Source organism: Lynx rufus, unplaced genomic scaffold (genome assembly GCF_022079265.1).
Source record: "Lynx rufus isolate CCGP_SWC_20201006 ecotype Redwood Valley unplaced genomic scaffold, mLynRuf1.p SCAF_4, whole genome shotgun sequence".
NCBI lineage: Eukaryota > Metazoa > Chordata > Mammalia > Carnivora > Felidae > Lynx > Lynx rufus.
The window spans coordinates 140,479,479-140,501,267 of record NW_025814856.1 but is presented as its reverse complement, the minus strand read 5'-3'; the positions used below and the strand labels follow the sequence as shown (position 1 = coordinate 140,501,267).

Sequence of the window (21,789 nt, the reverse complement as noted above, 5' to 3'; positions counted from 1 at the left end):
GTATGTTACAAATAAATATTTGCCGTCAAATACTAGATCTCCTTGCTCAGGGATATCATGCTGTATCTTTCTATGTCATCCCAATTTTAGTATACATGCTGCCAAAGCGATCACTCGAATACTGTCCATCCTTGACACAGATGTGGAAAATCTGGAAAGACCCTTTGGAAGTCCACTGGAACAAATGTTCAGAGAAATGGATTCACAGTTGGAGAAAAGTGACTGAGGGAGGGACCATTGCATTGTATCATAACATTAACATTCTGATTCGGGGAAGAAACCAGTCCGTGGTATTCTGGTTCCCTGGGGATGTTTAACAAGACTAGCTAGTCCTGATCTTACCAAATAAACATAAAACATCTGCTAATAGATATCTCCAGCACCACTAACTCTCGCCCCCGTCCCCACCATCAAAAGAAAAGGAAAGAACTTAGTTTTTCACAATGAGTCTTACTGGGATGAATCTCTTCTCTGTGGAAGATGTTACAATTTGCAGGGCAGATGATGTGAATATCCCTTATTTATTTCACGAAATATAGCTGAAAAAACAAGAACTGTGTTTTGAACCCACCAATCTGTAGCTGGAATCCTCCCAATAACTTTTTAGAATTTGTGGTCTACTTTCCGTGCACATGGGAAAATGAATCTTATACCCTGTTAAAATTCAACAGGAAATTGAAACCAACATGCCTTGTGGCACACTTCATGTTTCATTCTACTAGTTATTTCAAAGTGCTTTTCATCTTTAATTTCCTTGAGAGTGTGCTAGTGAGGCAAAGTTGGTAATTACCCAGACAGACTTTAGGTGTTAAATATTATTCAAACAAACCCAGTAAATGGCATCTACAATAAAGAGCAGGGAAACAAAGAGATTACAGTGTTTCATTCCAACCCGACACCCTCAGGAGAACAGAGAGCACAAGGCAAACCCCTAAGTGTTTATATACTCCCTGAGCTGTACTGAGAAAGTTCACAGGAAGCGGTTAAAGACACAGCAACTAAACCCAGCATTTAACTGGATTTCTTTGGAATCTTGCTGTTTTGTGCAATTAACAGCCAGACGGAAAATATATCATTATTAGTCAATCCTGATTTTAATAGAGTTTGATTTCTAAGGCAGCTCTTCTACCACATATGTCTCGTAGAAATCCCACAAAGACAGCCTTCCTGTAGGAACTGTATGGCTGGGCTGGTTGATCCCGGTGGTGCAGATGCTGTTCACTGCCATGTAAGCACATAAAAGTCCCCACTGTATTATGCCTCCCCAAGGACTATTTGGGGTAGAGAGGAACTCAAGGAGACACTGTCCGCTATTGTTAAAATGGAGGCAAAGAATGTTGTGAAATGCATGCAACAGCCAACCGGTCTTCTGTAGAATTTACACAGTTACAACCCAGGCTTGGTTCTCACCAGAGATGGTGAGGCACACAGGCTGCCAGATGCTGCGGTGGGGAACCTTTTGCCCTAAAACCATCCACCAGTAGGCTTCCCTGAGTGTCATTTTATCTGACCCTCCGTTTCTGCCCTCCTGAGATCAGCTCCTGTGCCACCTTGTAAATGAAGCTTACCTAACGTCCTCCAGTTAAAAGCCATGCTTTCCCTCCTCCTGTTTCAGTTACACTGTTTGCCCATCTTTGCTGGGCCTTAAAACTTTCTGCCTGTCTCTTCCACTAGTTTGTGTGTTCTTGAAAGGAAAGGTCTGAGACTCCTATTGTCTGCATTTTGCACATTAGGTACTCAATAATAACAGAATGACATTTATTGAATACTTATATGCTGAGCACATTACTTATTTAATATTTACAACTGTCTACTGGTAATGAACATGGGCTTTGGAGCCAGACCACCTATGTTCAAAGCATCCTTCCTCTGCTGTCAGCCAAACGACCTTAAAGCAGATGGGATTTTAATGCAGGTCGTCTGATTTACAGCTTCAAATCTGTTCTGCCTCAGTAGGTATCTTTAAATTGAATTAGACCCATTCACTGGTAACCAAACTCATTATTACTCCTTATCCCTAAACAATCCTAAGGCTACGCCCATTACCTTGTGACTTATACATTTCTAGACCTATATAATGGATAGTTTTAGCTAATCATATCAATAATATTAATTCTTTGCATTTCCTTAGTATTTTGCTGTTTTTACAGTTCCTGCACATAAAATATCTCAAACGATCTTCACTGATCCTTCTAAGATGGACATGATGGCTGCCATTTTCTTTCCCTCTCTGACCGATGAGTCTAAAGCTAGAGAAGCTCATGGCTTGGCTGTTGTCATGTAGCCAGAGATTGGCGTGGCTACAACTTGAACTAAGATCTTCTAAATCCATCCACAGGCGTCTTGCCTCTACCTTGCCTTGTCCTTCAGCACCACCCATGTGTGTCCACATATACCCACTCGAGGGTACCAAGAACCAGGTGCCGTGCTAGAGCCTTCACTGGCTCAGGTTGTCCGGTAACCATAGCAATTGTCGCTCTGCTCTCCTCATGGCAAATGAGATCACCTAGCACACACTGGCTCTCTCAAGATTGGAGTTAGAAGAGATGAAGCATTTTCCACAGAGGGCCATTAAGTTTGGAATTCCCTTCCCCTGGTTTGACATAACCCTGGAGTATTGGTCTTCTGGGTCTTTGCAAACCACATCAAGTTGAGTTAGCCAACTGTGACTGGTAAGAAATCCTAATGGGCAGGAAGAAAGTTCTAAATTGACTTTTAGTAGTTGTGAGCAATTTGTAATTTTGTGTTTTTTGCTGTCTGTATCCCTTAGGATAACTAACGAACCATACATAATTTTCATTCTTTAAAAATAAAATTTTAGTCAGCAGTTTGCATGATTTTGTTTCTGTGTTCTTACATCATGTCGCACATGATGTGATGGAGAAACCTATAGGGAAGTTTTTGTTTCTTTTGCATAAACTATTTTGCAGTAATTGACCAGCCATAGAGAAAAGATTATCTCCTGTGCACTCTCAGTGAGTTCTCTGGTCACCAGAGACCAATAAGCTGTGTCCCTAGAACTATTATCACTTTGTTGAAGAAGCTGCTATGTGAACAAAAACCAGCCTTCGTTAATTTCCCTTTTCGTATTTAAAAAACCTTGTCAGTATTTTCCCTTTGGGAGTTTATAATTTGTCAATAGTGCATATTATTTTAGTTCTAAAGAGGAAAGTTGCAGGGCAGTATATTCTTAACTAATTTCTTTATCTTCTTGCCAGATTTTAATGTTGCCACTCGCTGAAATGTAATTTCCTACATTTTTAATCATATTATGGTATATACGTCTTTTCACTTCATAGAAATATAAAATGTTAGAAATGTACAACACTTGTCAGGCAAATTTAATTTGACACACATACACACACACACACACACACACACACACACACACACACACACACTTTAACTGATGGGGGAACTGATTGATGCAGTAGTTGGCCTGAGCCCACAGAGTAGTCAGTATAGGAATCAGGCTATATAAGCTCAGTCTAGTACTCTTTACCTTGCCGCCTGCAGTGTGTTTATCTGTTCTAGCTCTCCAACGGCTTTGTAAGCTTCTGAAAGCAGGTTTGATCCTTGTATGTCCCAATTAGAACTGCTTGGTTAATGCCTGTTAACTGATATCAGACTTGATTGCAGTGTTACAAGAGCCTCAGAGGTTACACATGTCTTTCGTTATCTGGTCTTTATTCATCCTCTTCTATAGATAGAAAAAGTTGGGGAATGGTCAAGTGATTTACAATAGAAAAGAATTTGATTAAACTTCACCATCATTGCTTCTATACATCTATATTGAAGTTGAAAGTTATTTTAAGGAACAGTCTAAGGAATTTCAAGTTATTTATTAATGGTTTAAGTTATCTCACATGTATAGTGACCAGACTGCTATTACATGTTATTCTTTGTTGTTAAAAAACAAAAACAAACCTTGTGTATTATTTCCAGCAATGGAAAAGGACCTTTGAGCCCATCTTCAGAATGAAAGAGTAAATGTAGCAAGTCAACACCACCGCTTTGATGTGCATTTTTGTGCCGTGGGAGAAGTTGGTCTTGGGATTGTTTGCCCTGTTATTATTTTGAAATATTCTAGATACTCACTGTAAACAATTACAGTTTGTTTCAGTGTTGGAAGGGGTGTTGTCTAAGCTGTCAAGATATGATGAAGGCACTTTCTTTTCATCCATCCTGTCATTCACTGTAAGTATTTGAGTTCTGTTCTGTCTTTTGACTGTTGTCACAGTACTTATCTAACAGTTCAGAAAATAATTCTCATAACTATCTCTTTTCCACTTAAGGTGAAAGCAGCTGCAAAATATGTTGATGTTCCAGTAAGTATTTTTCCATTTGTTTTTAAAAAAGAAAAAAAATATATATATATATATATACACACACACACACACATATATGTATACATGTATACATGTATATATATATATATGTATATGTATATGTATATGTGTATGTATATATATATGTATATGGCACCTGGATGGCTCAGTCAGTTAAGCATTTGACTCTTGGTTTCGGCTCAGGTCATGACCTCATGGTTTCATGGCTCAGATCATGACCTCATGGTCTCGTGGGTTCAGGCCCCAGGTCGGGCTCCATGCTGATAGTAGAGAGCCTGCTTGGGATTCTGTCTCCCTCTCTCTGCCCCTCCCCAACTCTCACTGTCTGTCTCTCTCAGAAAACTGTGTATATGTGTATATGTGTGTTATATGTATTACATGTGTGTGTGTATACATATACACACACACATATATAATTTTTTTAAATAATTTTGGTTTCCCACAGGTTTATTTCAAATCTTCAAAACAGTAAGTGCCAATTCCTAAGGGAGCAGTTTATTTTCCTTAAGCAAGTGCTAGCCCTCATGGCAAGGCTTGACATGGTTATTTCAGTGTATATTGTCCATTTTAACTTGGGAACTCTTTTGGAGGTCAAGTCATTGTGAGAACATGTCAGTTGCAGAGGGTAGTTACATACTCTAGGATGGGGTAGAAAGTGCCTCATTCTTTTTATAGAAAAATGCTCACTCTCTCTTCCCTTTATGTAAAAACTGTAATAGGTTTCTTATAGGAATCAAAGTAACAATAATGATGGACCAGTTAAAGAACTAGTTTTCTAAACACAAAAGTATTATAAATCAGTTTTCACTTATTTTAACATTTGGTTTTTCACAAAATTCTTGGGAAATAATTTGTAACCTATAAATCTATTCAAAGATTGAGATACCATGAGCTACAATTAGAAAATTCACATGATAGGGGTGCCTGGTGACTCAGTCAGTAAAGAGTCTGATTCTTGACCTCATCTCAGGGTCTTGATCTCAGGATTGTGAATTCAAACCTCATATTGGGCTCCATGCTGGGTCTGATGCCCACATTAAAAAAAAAAATTCACATGATAAATATAATCAAGTTAGTGCAGCATTTTTAAGTTGATAATCCTGACAAATTAGTTTTTGCCTTCATCCTACTATCACGTATATGATCAAGGCCTAATATGTTCTGTTTGATATATATATTGGCATACGTATCACTTTTCAAAGAATTTGAACACAATGGAAATAAAGTTTACAAATTAAAACTAAATGGAAACGGAATAGAAGTCATCTTTGCTTAAGATTGTGCTTGGGCAGCACCACATCTAGATTGTCATTATGAATGTTAGTGGTTTGAATCCTTGCAAGCTTTGTATACCAGTAGTAGATAGCTCTTATCTTTAAAATGCAGAATCACATTTTATACTGTGGACTAGATAGTCCCCAGATTTATTGCTGCTATAATTATTATAAATGGATTTTTGTATCATTTTATATTTTTTTTCATTGTGATAAGTGTACTCTTTAATCCCCATTCCCCTACGTGCCCCATCCTCCCACCCACCTCCCCTCTGGTAGCCATCAGTTTGTTCTCTGTAGTTAAGAGTATAAATGGTGAGGCCCCTGGGTGACTCAGTCAGCTGGCAGACCTGGAGCCTGCTTTGGCTCTAAGTCTCCCTCTCTCTCTCTCCCCCTCCCCTGCTTGCATGCTCGCTCTCTCACTCTCATTCTCTCTTTCTCTCAAATATAAATAAACATTTTTTAAAAATTTTAAAAAGAGTATAAACAGATACTTTAAATGAAAAGGCCATGGACTTTCCTGCCTTTGCATGGGGTTTCTTTGTAACAAGCCTTTTTTAATCTTACAAATAATTCCCAAAGAAGTCTTGACATACTCCGTGTCTTGTACATAGAATCAGAAAATCAGCACTGGGCAATAAGCAGAAATAATCACATGTAGAGTCTTGCGAAGTGACAGCACGAAAGAGAGGATGGGAAAATTAAGGACAATAGTTTATATTTCCTATCTTAGAAAAAGACAAGGAATCATAGGAACACATGAAATTCATTGGCATTCCTAGCACATATTTTATAATACAGTTTTGTTTTTATTTTGAATCATAAATGGAATGGGAAACAATAATTATTTTCATTCTTAGGGCTTCTGAAGTTCTTAACCTGACCCTGCCCTAGATCTGTTAGACTTTGCAGAACTTCAGAGTTGAAAGATACAGAAAGAGGTTTATTCATTTTCCTTCTAGGTGCCGAAAGCCCTTCCCCCAATATCCCTCACAAAAATTCATTCAGTCTCTCTTAATTTTTTCAGTGATTGCAGCCTCCTCTCACATTTAATGAGTTGAAATTCTGTACCTCTATGAATTCTACCTTGGTTCTAATCCCTCTTCTGCATGATAGCCCTTCAAATATCTGATGATAATTAATCATGCCTCCTCTTCCCAAAGGGTGTGGTGGCTATTCAAAGGGATATACTGTCTGGGAAATTCTTACTTTCTATATTACACAAGCTCAGTTTCTTCACTGAACTCACTAATTAAATATTTATGTAACACTAAATGCTAGGTGCTGGGCTTACATGATAAAAATATACACTGCCTGCCCACAAGCCGTTCAGTGTCCAGGATGAAAAAGATAGGGAAACAGACATAGCATGAAAACAGCTACAACTGTAGATGAATTCCAGCTTACCAGCACCATTATTAAATCAAGTTGTCCCCCCATACTGTCCCCTCCTAGCAGAGCATACTAAACCATAGACATAGTCTGGCCTTGGCAGATTATTACTGATGCCTGTGAATATTAACTTCAAAAGCTGTTAAGTTGCTGTTGACTGTTACTGTTTTTTATGCTAAAACACCAGCAAATATGCCTCCCTGAAGCATTCTTTTTAGAAGAACCTCACAAGAAAAAAGAACAGTGGTTCACCTTTCACAAAAACTAACTCAAGACTGTCCAAAAACCTACCAGTAAAATGCAAATTATGAAACTGAGAAAACATAAGAGAAAATATATGTGGTCTTGGGTTTGGTGATGATGTTTTAGGCACACTACCAAAACCTCCATGACAGAAAAGCAGTGTACATTGGACTTAATAATTAACTGTTCTGCACAATTAAAAGAATGAAAAGACAAGCCAGAGACACATGTTTGGTAAATAACTTGTGTCTAAAATGTACGAAGAACTCTCAACAATAAAAAAATTTTTTTAAATGGCAAAAGATCAGAATGGATGCTATACCAAAGACTTACAGATACCAAATAAGCATATGAAAAGATGCTCAGCATCATTTATTGGTAGGGAAATGCACGCTAAAATAATGTGATACCACTGCACACCCGTTAGTGTGGCTAAAATTTAAATTTAAGAAAAGCTGACAATGGCAAGATACTGACAGGGCTTTCAGAGCACGGGGACTGTCATTCATTGCTGGTATAAAAGTAGTATGGTCCGGCCACTTTGGAAGACTGACAGCTTTTTACAAAGCTAAAGAGTCTTACCTGCAACCCACTGTTGGCACTTCTAGGTATTTATCCAACAGATTTGAAAACGTGCATCCACACCAAAACCTGCACATACCAATGTTCATAGCAGCCTTATTCATAATCACCAAACATTGTAAGCAACCAAAATATCCTTCAATAGACAAAGGCAGCAATTGGAATACTAGCCAGGAAGGAAGGAAGGAAGGAAGGAAGGAAGGAAGGAAGGAAGGAAGGAAGGAAGGAAGGAAGGAAGGAAGGAAGGAAGGAACGGAGGGAGGGAGGGAGGGAGGGAAGGGACGGAGGGAGGGAGGGAGGGAAGGGACGGAAAAATTGGCTGGTAGGCCACACAAAGACATGGATGAACCTTAAAGGCATAGTGCCAAGTGCAAGAAGCCAGTCTGAGAAGGCTACACACTGTATGATTCTATTTATATCACCTTATAGTAAAAGCAAAACTATAAAGATTATAAGGCAGATTAATGGTTGCCATAAGTTCAAGGTCAGCGAAGTGAGTAGGTGAAGTCCAGGAAACTTTTAGGAGCAGTGGAACTCTTCTGTGTGATACTATAATGGTTACATAATACTAGGTATTCGTCAAAACCTAACTTTATGGCACAAAGATTGAACCTGAGCATAGGTAAATTTTTAAAAGGACAATTAGGATATCATGGGATCCCAGGATGGAAAGGAGACTGGTATTTTTAAAAATTTAATTCTATTGCATGGAGTGATCTCACTGAAAAAGATGGAGGAAAAAGTGCTGATTTGAGTAACTTTGGAAATAATTAGAGTCTGTAAAAATAAAGGAAGAGGGAACTGTACATAAGCATTGTAGCCTAGTTGACAAACTGTTTCCCCTACACCTATGCACTAGAAGTGAATGGTTAAGTAAAGAGGTGGTATTTGGTGAAAGCCAAGTTTCTGACTGTGGGGAGTGAGAGGTTGGAGACCAGAGGAAGAACCTAGAATGATCCATGTGGTAATGGATTAGAGTTGGAGTCATCAGTGTGACTTGTCTTGAGCTTAATACGGTGCTGGGTACATGCAGAAATATAGATATACACATATATTTCCTTGGCTTGTTAGCTGGGAGAACCCAGAAGCAATGATACCCCAGTAGCAACAACCACACTGAGTGCCCAGATCTTAGTATCTAGTCTGCAGTAAAATGAACCAGGACTCTTTGGAGAAATGGCAGATGCTAGGACTGGGGCAGCAAATCTACCAGATGAGCCTGGAGCATCTTGCAGTGACAGAAAGTAAAAGAAGTGTTGGAAAGAAAAAACCCACAATTAGAGGATGTGTTAAAGAGACACACGAGGAGCCTGAAGAGCTCCCAAGGGCCTGAGATAGGATAATTTGAGCAACTAAATAAGTTAGGTAGTGTTAGATTATAACCCAAAGTATAAAATAAATATCCATTAGTCCATACTCATGCAACTAAATGATTGAGCAAATAAATGCAGAGACAGATAAATCTCCCTTAAGAAGACTTCCCAGTAATTAACATAGATACTTGACTCCCAAGGAGGCAAGGTGAGTCCCCACAACCTGAGGCCATGTATAGTGACTTCCTTCTAAAGAATGCAGTATGAGAAGGGGGTGGGGGATAGATTTATCATGGAGAAACCTGACAAATACTACCTCAGCCCCTTGATTGAGGTCAACAGCAACTGTGATAAATTATGTTGACAGTATTTACTCTTCATAAATATTCTGTGGTCTTCCTGCAAAAGATCCTCTAACTCCAGGCCAATCATGACAGGCATTGTTCCTTTCTCCACAATATTTTTTTCCTAGCTCTTCATTTTCTCATCATCACCTTCTAGGTGGCATTTTTGGGCTTTGTTGTTGGAAAGGTTGGAATAGGACAGACCTTAAGAGTTCACAGAATGATAGGGGCACCCGGATGGCTCAGTCATTTGAGCATCCAGTTCTTGATTTTGGCTCAGGTCAGGATCTTATGGTCATGAGATAGAACCCTGCATTGAGCAATGGCGTCTGCTTGGGAGTCTCCCTTTTCCCTCTGCCCCTCCCCTGCCCATGCTGTCTCTCTCTCTTTCACTCACTCACTCACTCACTCACTCAAAATAAACGTTTTTTAAAAAGTCACAGAATGATAGAACGTTGCAGTAGGACTCATGCAGTTTTTATAACATCCTCGCTCATTTTATAGATGACTAAATTATAGGCTGTATTAGTTATGAAGCATGTTGGTGTGTGTCTGTATGTGTGTGTGTCCACAATGCCTATTGAAAATTGTCTTGTTTCCATTTGCACCCACATTGCATATGACCTCTCTGCTAGACAGTGAGGTGACACAGCTAAAGACACCTGGAGGACATGATAAGGATGAATGTGACCATGAACAACGAGGAAGCAAAGGAGAAACTCCTCATTGATCTGCTTCACAGTTCTGGTGCCTGATCCTGGTTTTCTGTCCTGAGAAATGGAGATGGTTTCTTTTTGTCTTGTCTTCATTAATAATTCTTTCAAATGTTCTCTCTTCTTTATGACACTTGCCAAAGATTTCTAATCTTCCACCTCCCCAAAGTATGGCTTGAATTCAGCTCTATAATATCCAGACTTGCTGTGGAGTCCAAGATTTAGTTCAGATCCCACCCTTTGCATCCTACTAGCTGTCCGACGCCTGGGCTTCCATTTTCCCACCTTTGCGCTGAGGATAATGGATAATTCCTGTGCTGTCTCCCTCATTCAGCTCTTGGGAGGTTCAGTGAACATATTAACATAAAAGTTCTTTGTAAAGGTAAAGCACTATTGAAATAAATAGGATTGTTATTGCTTCTACCTGGAGTGATGCTTCCTGTTCTCATACACTACTCTGCAGTTCCCATTGCTTGCTTCAGAACATGATTGTTTTCCAAAAGAAAAATCTTCTGCCTTCCACAGTGAACAAATAAGATCATTTTTCATTTATTTTCCTTTCATTTTAGAATATTAAACACTTCATGCATATCACTGGTGACTTTTAAAGGTATAGTTGCCTAGCTGACTCAGTAGGTAGAGCATGGGACTCTTGATCTTGGAGTCGTGAGCTTGAGCCCCACACTGGGCATAGAGATGACTTAAAATAATGTTTGTTAGTGCCCATTGCTGATGGTTAAAAGTTGAATAAGGATTTTTGTTAATTAAAAATAAAGTTATAGTTGGTCAGTTCAACAACCATGGCATTTTCCCTCCTTCCTTTGCTTCGGATATTTTTTTTATTTCTTAGATGAGGCAGCTTGAATATCAGTGTTTTACGTCCAATTGAGAGCCAGGCAGAACCCAGAGAGTGAAGCACCTGCCCCCTGGGCATATTCACCTGGAGGGAGAGATGCACACTAGAACCAGATTAAAGTCTCACCATTCCAGGAGAAGAGGAGGGTGCCTATTGCCCTTTCTAGATAAGCATTTTGCTTCTCTCATTGTTACAAACTGAGAGATTGAGAACCTTCATCATCATTATAATCATTACTCATGAAAATAAGAGTATAAAGGAATTAGGTGCTACTTATATTGGCACTTTTCTTGTCTGGTAGTCCTGTATCAGCACCTCTTCCTCTAAACTCTGAGATGTTGGTGATCTTTATTACAGATCGGAAATAACAGGAGAGACTCTAGAAGCCCATAGGCTCAAATGAGCAAGACATAGTAAGATTAAAATTGAGCCCATAAGTCTCAGTTCAAAGTCAACCTGCCTCTTTTCCTTGAGGGTTTCAGGCTAATGTTTTAAACCATTATTCAGTATTCCTTTTAATACTTAAAATAACCTCCTCTTTGGAAAGATATTTTCCCCCAACGATACAACAAAATATCAAATAACAATATTGTATGTTGGTACATACAAATGCTTAGACCTGTGAATAATATATCACAATATAGAAGAAATAGTGTGAAGCATTCATATGAACTGAAGAGTGAAAACAATATGACAACAGAAGTTACACAAATATTAATAATAGCAGATTCTGATATACTCTCATAGCATTGTGTTGGGAACGTGCTGTTTGCCAACTATACTCACAGCAGACAGGAGACTCTTTTCCAGAGCAAGAACTCTGGGGATATGGAACCATCTCTGTCTTAGAAATATGGGACTAAAGGAAACATACATACTTAAAACATGCATATTCCATGTCTAAAAGACGTTTTCAAATGGATGCGGGTGCCATTATCTTTAGTTCAGAATTTTCTACTTCCCAATTTGGAGTCAAAATGTGTAATAGTGTTAATTAATGGAATTTTGAATACCGCTAAATTTAACAGAAAGGTGACTCTGCCTGCTTCACTGCTTAAAATAACAGTTTGGAGGGTTTTCTAAGAACAATGAAAATTGTTTTATTGTTTTAAAAAGTTAGGTAAACTACTATTAGAAATCTTGAAAACTTCATATCGTGACATTTTCATCGTTCACATTTCTTCCCCCCCACTCCTTTTATGAATTATTCCTCTTCCTGGGCTGATGTAATATTTAAGATGGCATAAACCTAGTTTGAAGGGTTAGTTTTGTTTATTTCCTTTTGCTTTTCAATGTGGATACAATATAATTATTCTACTTTGTACAAAATTGGTAAAATATATTTTTTACACCATAATCCTCGTAGCGATACTCAAAACCTATTTTTGGAAATATTTGAGAACGTATAACTTACTAAACCTACTCCAAATGCTTTTTGAAAACCTTAACTTTAAGAACATTTTCACTCAAATGTAACACTGTAGAAATGGCTGCATGAATGTCAGAATAATGAAAAAATATGTTGAACAGTGAAAGAAAGATATATATTGTTGTTAACGATAGCTGAGATAAGTTGTATGTTTGTAGAATTACGTCCTGTGTTCCCTGATGATCAGTTACAGACCATTTCTGTATCTGAAATGCCAGAACTGACATAGAAACTGCTCCTACTACAATTTCACACTGAGAAGGTGTTCAGTTGTTTCAAACCTCACAAGATCCACGCATGCAGATTCTTACCCATCAGGGTAGCACAGCCCCACCCTTGATTGTTTCTTCAAGGCAAGTTTTTTTAGGTTATGAGAAGCACACTTTCACGTTAAGTCAATTATACTGTAGCTTCTGGTTAATCTGTGAGACTAGAATAGTATATTTAAAAATCTGTCTCCTTGTTAAACAGACACCATGAAAGTGTTTGCATAGTGTATTGTTAACCTCCCATGGAAGGTTAAGCGGCTTCTTCTGCATCTAAATCCGTTGCTGTGGAAAATGACCGGGGCAGCACTGCACCCACCTACCCATGAATAGGGAGGGTGAAGACTTGCACCTGTGGGATTAGGTAGAGCAGCAGGAAGTAAGAGCATTTGCAGCGTATAATTAACAAGGAATTTTTTTTCTCCTTTTCTAAACGGCATTTTCATCCCACTAGGTTAACTAGTGATTAACGCTTAAAAAAAATTTTTGCTGGAGCCTGCACCCTTACTTAAACTCACTCATTCACTGGTGTATTCTGTTACTTATGCCGCTAATGTCAGAGACACGCTCCTCACCATACTATATTTCCCTCCACACTTACTGATTTCTTTATGCTCATGGGGGAATTTTGTGATGTTTGTGTTAACTTTGTTAGCCAAATTTTGTTCTTTTTTGAAACAAATTAGAATTCAGGAATTCCTATTTTGATTTAGAGATTACTGCCCTAACAGACAAGATGGAGAAGTTAGTGCTTAGTGAACCAAGGATCTCAGAGGTGTAAATGGTGGAAGGCAAAAAAGTGTTTACTCTAAGTGGTAGTTAATGCGTAGCGTGCTTGCTACCTAGTTTTAATTGTTATTTTCTCATGTTCGTTAAGAAATCTATAATTATCAATATAGAAGAGATTTCTAAGTTTAGCTCTCTAGGGGCGCCTGGGTGGCTCAGTTGGTTAAGCCTCCAACTTCAGCTCAGGTCATGATCTTCCATTCCGTGAGTTCGAGCCCCACATCGGACTCTGTGCTGACAGCTCAGAGCCTGGAGCCCGCTTCAGATTCTGTGACTCCTTCTCTCTCTGCCCCTCTGCCTCCTGTGCTCTGTCTCTCTCTCAAAAATAAACATTAAAAAAACATTTAAAAAATAAAAAAAAATAAATTTAGCTCTCTAGATTACAATATTCTTGATAAAACCTCATCCACATCCACAGTTTTTGAGGTTTAATAGACCTCTACTTTGATAAGGTTAGTGGACACCCACTTGTACCAATACGTGTAGCAATTTGTTGTCTCTGCCAAGCAGTCACATGCATTCCCATTCATTTACACCCCCCCAAAAAATGAAGCCTTAACAGAGTGTGTTCAGTGGTTTGTTTTTGTTTTTTTTTTTACTTTTTAACAAAACTTCATTTCCTAATAAAAGATAACATCTAATGATGAAATTAGATGCATAACGTGTAATAATGGAATTAGATGTAGTGACTTCCAAAGTATGTAAATTTTACTGCCATAAAACAGAGTCTTTGCACAAAGGAGCACTGAACCAGTGATAATGTCTTCTATCCAAACACATTTGTACTGTAAGTAGAAACTGTTTAAAAGGAAAATTACATCTTTTTCAGCAATTTATCAGAGATAATTACCCTTCATACACTAAAGGAGGGATAAAGAACTATAATTCTAATTGGTAAATGTCACCAACTGTTGCAGTTACTCTTACTTGTGTATATTCTTTTAATGATTATAGTCTCATGCCACAGCTACATGAAAATATACTCACTAGGTGTGAAATTCCCATATGTCACAGTTTCAGGAATAGGTAAACAGCTCAAAGATAAAGAAATAATGCTAATGAGAAATGTAAGAATTCTAGGTTTTGTTTTCCAGGCAAGTGGATCTTAATTTGCCAAAAGGGGAGAAAGTATAATTAAAAAAAAAAAGAAAGAAAACAAAATACAAAAACACTTAGTTTTGTTGGATTAAACTTTTAAATGAGCTTTATTTCACACTTTCAACCAGAGATTTTTATTTCCTTAGAAAGTTGTAGAACTGTCTCAACCTACAGATTTCAGTATCATATCCGTTGGGTCTGCCTAAGGGAACAGCTTTTAAAATTCTTTTAGGCTTAAACTATAAAGTGTTTTGTTAGTTTCAGATGTTAGAAGATAAACTCCTCCTGGACAGTGTTATATTTTGTCCAGTGTTATCTTGAAAGGGATCAAAAAAACAGAAAAAATGACCTTAGAATCTATGGCAAGTGTTTAAAGTCACTCTTCTCCAGTCTTCCTAGCTATAAGTTAGTTTCCAGTGAGCTTGATGGGTCAAGTGATTGACTAGATAAAACTTGTAAGCCTACTTTTCTTTCAAAAGGTAGAAATAAAAATGGGGTTGAGCAGGGTAAGAGATGATGGAGAAAACAAACCTCTCGTTTGTATATTCTGTAACTCTCAGGTTAGCTGAGCTGTGCCCGACTGCTTGGTATTATATATGTCATAGTATTTTGTTTCCAAGCACCTGGCTGAGGTTCAGATGCTGAGCTAACTCTCTATATGCTATCCATTGTACGTAGACCAGTGTTCTGTTGCTGTTTTCATTCTGTGGCAGTATGTTTCCTGGATGTCGTCATTTCTGATGTTTTGACAAAGTTTGAGAAGCGTGGAGAGAAGTACTTATCTTATGGGTTAGCACTCTTCAAGTATTAATAGTAGTAATCTTTGTACAAATTACCCTGCCTCTTCACTGGAAAAACTGATATATAGTTCCCCACCCCTGGCTGCAAAAAAAAAAAAAAAAGAAAGAAAGAAAGAAAAAGAAACAACCTAGGGTTCTCTTGGTTATCCATGTCATTGTATTTATTTAAACTTTCAAACATGGCTCAAGAGAATTATGCAGAAAAATAGTAAAAGAATGAATTTTATAAGTTGCCTCCCTTGGGTTTGAAACCTATTCCCTACCTTGTATATGGATGCTCTTGAAGGAAAGAACAGTGAAAACATTTAAGTATATATATTATAACTGATAACTAACTTTGTCATATTAGGGTTATGTTTGAAGGGATCTTTGAATTTATGTGGCATATGTTTCCCTTCAGGCTAAATAAGAGAGCAGTAAGAGCTTCCTTACCCAGAAGGAACTCGCATTACCCAGAAATAACTTTGTTACCAAAAAAATCAAATTCAGTTTTATTAGTGACATATGCTCATTGCCTATACTGTGCACTGGTGAAGAGATGGGCAATTTTATCATTGTATATAAAATATGCGCCCTCCCCCCACCAAAAAAGTGGTAAGAAATTTTTGTCCTTCATTTAAGGAGAGGGGCTGCCATGATACTCAGTTATGCTTTTTTCTTGCAGCAGTAATCGTTAAATGAACGATATTCTCTTTCACTTCATTTCCTTGCAAGATTTACTTTGCAAAGTGAGTCTGATGATGGAGGTTATAAGTACATTCTATGAATATGAAATGATACCAGACCAATGGACTTGGGCCTCAGTTCCACAATTTTGTTATTATTAATGCCATATTCTTTATTATTATTTTAGAAAGAGAGCACGAGCAGGAGAGAGGGGCAGAGAGAGAGAGAGAATCTTAAGTTGGTTCCATGCTTAGCATGGGGGTGGGAGGAGGGGAGGAGGGCTTGATCCCACAACCTTGGGATTGTGTCTTGAGCTGAAATTAAGAGTCAGGCACTCAACTGACTGAGCCTCCCAGGTGCCCCTTAATGCCATATTCTAATCAAATGAATACCTCAGTACAGATTATGAATCAACCCCAAGTATAGATCATTCAAATGAGTATTTTTATTAACTAGTCTAGCTATTTGAAACACAAAAAAGAACTAAAGATAAGTCTAGAAGGAAAACTCTTTGGAAGCCATTCAGATTTTTGTCCCTTCCTAGTAGATTTTGTAGACTTTGTAACAAGGAGGAATTATATTAACTGCCCTATCTCCTCTAACATCACAAGACACCAGATGTTGTATACCTTCAGAAAGTTATCTGAATCACACTTTAGACTCTTCTTAGGAGACTGGTTCATTGATATTCTTGTATTTCTAAAATAAATCTTTGAGATAGATAAATACGAATGAGTAGAAGCAATGGATAATCCACAGAATTTTGGTTTACATTTCACTTTGTAATCCATTAAATTTTTTGCTCAATATCTTCCTAAGAATATTTTATTCAAACTAATAAAATTTACCTTGTATGCCTTGAGCACTGATCGTAGTTGAGGCAGGCAATCCAAGGAAAACTAACATTTTTGTTTTTAATGTATATGAATAAACCAGCCAGAGATAGTGACAAGTAAATTGTATTGGAAATTAGGAAAGGATTATTGCAAGTGGGGACTTCTTAAAAAAAAAATCATTCATTTATACTGCTTGGCATACTAACCATTCAAGATAGCCATTAAAGAAAAAAGATACCTAGTAGTTTACAGCCACACGTCTCTACTCATTTTCATAATGATGAATAACCGTGACCTCAAGTTACAGACACCAGTAATAAACTTTTATTTATTTTAATTACAGAATTTACTGAAGGTGCTCATTGTTGATTTTGGTCTTGAGCATAATTTACTAATGTAATTTTTGAAATGATATGTGAATTACTTTTTAAGGTTGTGTTTTAATAATGTTTTCACAATTGAGACCTGATATTTTATTCCCCATGCTTTTCCCCTACCACAGAAACCAGGAATGGATCTGGCAGACACCTATATCATGTTTGTTCGGCAAAACCAGGATATTCTTCGAGAAAAGGTCAATGAGGAAATGTATATAGAAAAGCTGTTTGATGTAAGTAACTGCCCTCGCAAGGCTTCCTGGCATCATAGAAATATGTGCAGGGAAAATTGCATTTTGATGATATGTTTGCAAAGCAGACTCCTTTTCTGATCCCCTTTCTTCTATGCGGCTAATACAGTTGATAGTTTTATTTCTCTGACTGTTGACAGAAGGCTTAATTGGCTTCTTTTGTATGTGGAAAGTGTCACTGTTAGAATGGAGGTCTCAAAAACCTTCTAAGGTTAATTTTAACGAGCAGGATGATAACCAGTTTACCATTATGTACAGCATCGGTCCGCTTGCCTTTGTGCATTCCCTCAACAGGATAATGCTGGCATGGAGTTGGCCCCTCCTCGTAAAGTTTTGCGAGTCAGCGTCATGCTCCTTAGTTGCACAAAGACATAAGCTTCAGTAAAGCCAAATATCCACCACCAATCTACTGTTATTGAACACTTTCCCCTTGATTTACAGCACTGGCATATGCTAACGGTATCACCCTGCGGTTTTATCAGCACAAAAGTCTTCATTTCCACAAGGCAACGCCTAGAAGTAGGGGGGTGTGGTTTTAGAGAGCTTGATCATTAAGTTTCATTTATCTGGTATCTGTAAAGGAAACTAAGAGAGCAATCCATTTCAATAACAATGTTGTCATTCATTTGTAATTATTTAACAGTCAATTCAAAGGAAGTGGTGCTTTTGCTTGTGTTGGAACTTCCCAGAATTCACCACAATGCTGATGCTGAAATGGAATATTTGCTTTGAACTGTATTTATTTATGTACATCTCCCCTGCATTTTGGAAATGATTTTCTGGCAGTTTCATTTAATTATGCAAGTTGCCGCAAATGTTTTCATAACAGCAATTCACGGGCTTCGCGGTGACACTTCAGCTGTGGCAGTTACAGAAGGTCCTGCTACGTCATCATCTCCTTCATGGTCTGTTGTGTCAGTGTTCACTGTTTGTCAGATCCGGTGGTCAACATGAGTCTCCTCTTTCATATTTTATGCTTCTAGCCTCTACCCAGGCTGTTTTACAATAAAAGTATCATCTGTTTTAATAAGCTAAGTGTTAATATGTGTGAAAAGAATGATTTCCTAAAAGCTTTGATGCCCTGCAGGGGTAGAAAAATTATCATCTATCCAGCTGGCTCTTTTACAAAATACTGGAACCGTATTAGCAACTTCTGCTTCCATTTGGTATTGCTCTGAATTTACAAGCATATGTTTTACTTCCAAATTCTCTTTTACCTTTTTTGCTTATGTGGTAATTTTCACAAATGTTGAACAGAATAGGGAAATTGGATTGATGTTATTTCCTTTATGTTTATTCTTAGTATAGCTGAAGCATGTTTTCTATGATGAGAAAAGATAGAATCATCTGGAAACAGGCCATTATAGGGAGGGAGGTAGGGGTGTGTGTGTGTGTGTGTGTGTGTGTGTGTGTGTGTGTGTGTTCTTAACATCTTCAACTTTTTGTCTTGATGACCTATTTACTACAAAGCCAGCCATCAGTTCATAACAGAGGTAGAATTTTTTCGCTATAAAGATATTCCCTACTTCATCTCTCACATTCACCAAACTTTCTTTGAAGACATTTTGTGTGACAACAATAACCAACAGAGCTGACTGAAGTAGAGTCAACATTAAAAGGGCCAACATTAAAATTATGTCTAGTTTAGGGGGCACCTGGCTGGCTCCGTCGGTAGAGCACATGACTCTTGATCTTAGGGTCATGAGTTCAAGCCCCACATTGGGCATAGAGCTTTCTTTAAAAAATGTAAAAGTATGTCTAGGTTAATTGCCCTGGTTATGTACACTTTCCTTTGATACCTAAGCGTCTGACATGGCGGTAAGTTTGCTTCTGAAAAGAACTCTTGACAAGCAACCGTTCTGTTTTGGTTGTGAAGGTTTTGTCATTTTGCGTATCCCCGGTAGAACAGTGGACTTGTTACTTGTGAAATAGTTATAATGTCCTTAAACATTCTAATATTTTTAAATTGCACATTTTTATTACTGTAATTAAAAATAAAAAGTAGACCCTAATTCTATTGATATGTCATCAAGAATAACATGTATGAGGGGTACTAAGAGCCCCTAATTAGCCAAGACTGAATTTGCCTCAATTATAGTTAGTAAATGAGAGGTTATCAAGTATGTGTTGAAAGGTAAAACAGAATGTGTATCTTAAGCAACAGATCATTACTGAGAGACATTATATAATTATTGGAAATCCTCTTGGCTGGAACTTAAAATAATATTGTTAGATGTCAAGAAACAGTTGAAAATAATGACCCTATAAATACTGTTGGCAACCTTAGTCTATTACAGATAAAAGATTGAAGAGAACAATTTTTTTCAGGCATCACGACAAACTTTTGCTATTTCAATTAAAATAAGAAGTAAATAGAAGGAAAGGAAAGGAAAGGAGAGGGAAGGGAAGAAAGGAGAGGAGAGGAAAGGGGAGGAGAGGAGTGGGGGGAGGAGAAGAGGGGAGAAGGGAGGGGAAGAGACAGAGACTCCTAACTTCAGACACAGAGGAAAATGTGCATATACACATACATGCACACGCACTGCAGTGAATCAATACTTGTGGTTTAACCAACCCGGGTAAGGGTGTAGGGCATCCAGCTTCTGGTCATTCAGTATGAGAACTTCACTCCTTAAGAAGGATATTCTTTTGACCCAAACGAGATTCGCTTCATTTTGGAAATCCCACAAATTACATTTTTATATAAAACAGTTATTCCGAAGACATACTTTCATCCTGCCTTTGATGCCGACACTTTAAAAAAGAACTCGTGTGTTTTACTAAGTAATCTTTTTCTGCATGATGCTCTGCTCACAGAAAAGACTATTGAAAGTTCTGTGAAACTTTCCCTGAGAGTAGTAATTACCTGTATTTCTGGCCTCAGAAACGTTTTGATCAATTAAGCATCTTAATGGCTCATGATATTTGTGGTGAAATACTTTAGGGTTCTATTTGCATAATTGTACCAGTGCCTAAGGCCAAATAATGACCATTACCCTAGATTTGTGTCCATCGCTTTGCATGCATCTACAAACAAAAACAGTACCTCCTACGGTCATCCATGTACAACTCATGAAGCCATAAGCCATGGTCCGGTTTCCTGAGCATCTTGCACTGCAATTATTATTGTTCTAGCCTCCATGGAAAGGGATTTTGTTTCCTTAACTTCAGAGTCTTAAAGACAGGAATGATTAAAATTTGTATTACCTTCAAGACCCTAAATATAGGATGACCTTTAGACTTTTACATTAAATTTTAAAATATTAAAGCCAAATGTACCCTTGAAAGATCAAAAAGAGATCATATTAGGACAAAGAACCAAGACATTCTTCTTCAGTCTATAAGTAGTTAAACTTCTGAAACATTTTCTGCATAACACAGAAATAACTTTTCAAAAGTATAAATAAACAATGGCAGATCCATGCTGCTAATAGAAGGAACCGAGTTTGTTTTAAGGTATATCCCTAATCTTCTCAAATTATCAAAATAATAATACTGGCCCTAGCTGTCATCACTAGCATTCCCAGGGCACCTCCGTGTACCAGGAAATGTGCTACGTGCTTGACCTATATCATTTCTAACCTGCTGAGCTAGATGCCATCATCTCCATTTGTGCTGATTTTCAGGTTAAGGAATCTCCCACTCATAGAAGATAAGTGACTTATGGATTGTTGAATCAGACTTTGAAATTGTGTCTCTCCAGTTTCAAGGTCTCTGCTATCTCCACCATAAAGTCTATGCTATCTCCACCATACTTTAGACTTACAAAACCTGAAATGGTAACACAGTACCATGGGAGAGGCCTGGACCAGGAATCCAGATCTCTGAGTTCCAGCCACGGTTCTGCCATTGATTGTCAGAGTGAGTGTCAAGAAGTTATGTCACCTCCCTAAGACTCAGTATAGTTAGTACATACAAACTGAAGAAATTGGTCCAAAACTCCAGACGGTTTCTGAAATATCTTCCAGATTTTAAAACAACTAAATTAAATTAGTTTCAGTTATGTTAGCAGTGATGACAAAAATTACTGGATTGGTTGGATGCTAAGCCTTGCACCCCAGAGTAGCAGTTCTTAAGGTGTTTTGTTTTGTTTTGTCATGGCCAAGTGAAAGCAGGTATCCCACCCAAGAATCAACAGCAAGTGCAATAGATAAAGAAAAAAAAGAGATTCTGTATAAAAGAATAGCTGCACCATGACATTCCGTGTATCTACCACC

The 21,789-nt window shown here is 37.8% G+C and overlaps 1 protein-coding gene across 13 annotated transcripts in view; it reads left to right on the top strand.

The window, feature by feature from the left end:
• CADPS2 (calcium dependent secretion activator 2) overlaps positions 1 to 21,789 on the top strand; it is a 545,419-nt gene that overhangs the window by 502,469 nt on the left and 21,161 nt on the right. For all 13 annotated transcript variants that reach the window (XM_047095962.1, XM_047095960.1, XM_047095958.1 and 10 more), the window contains 3 exons: positions 4,114 to 4,197; positions 4,296 to 4,328; positions 17,450 to 17,557. In XM_047095962.1, coding sequence (XP_046951918.1) covers positions 4,114 to 4,197; positions 4,296 to 4,328; positions 17,450 to 17,557 — 225 coding nt within the window. The remainder of the gene's footprint in view (positions 1 to 4,113; positions 4,198 to 4,295; positions 4,329 to 17,449; positions 17,558 to 21,789) is intronic.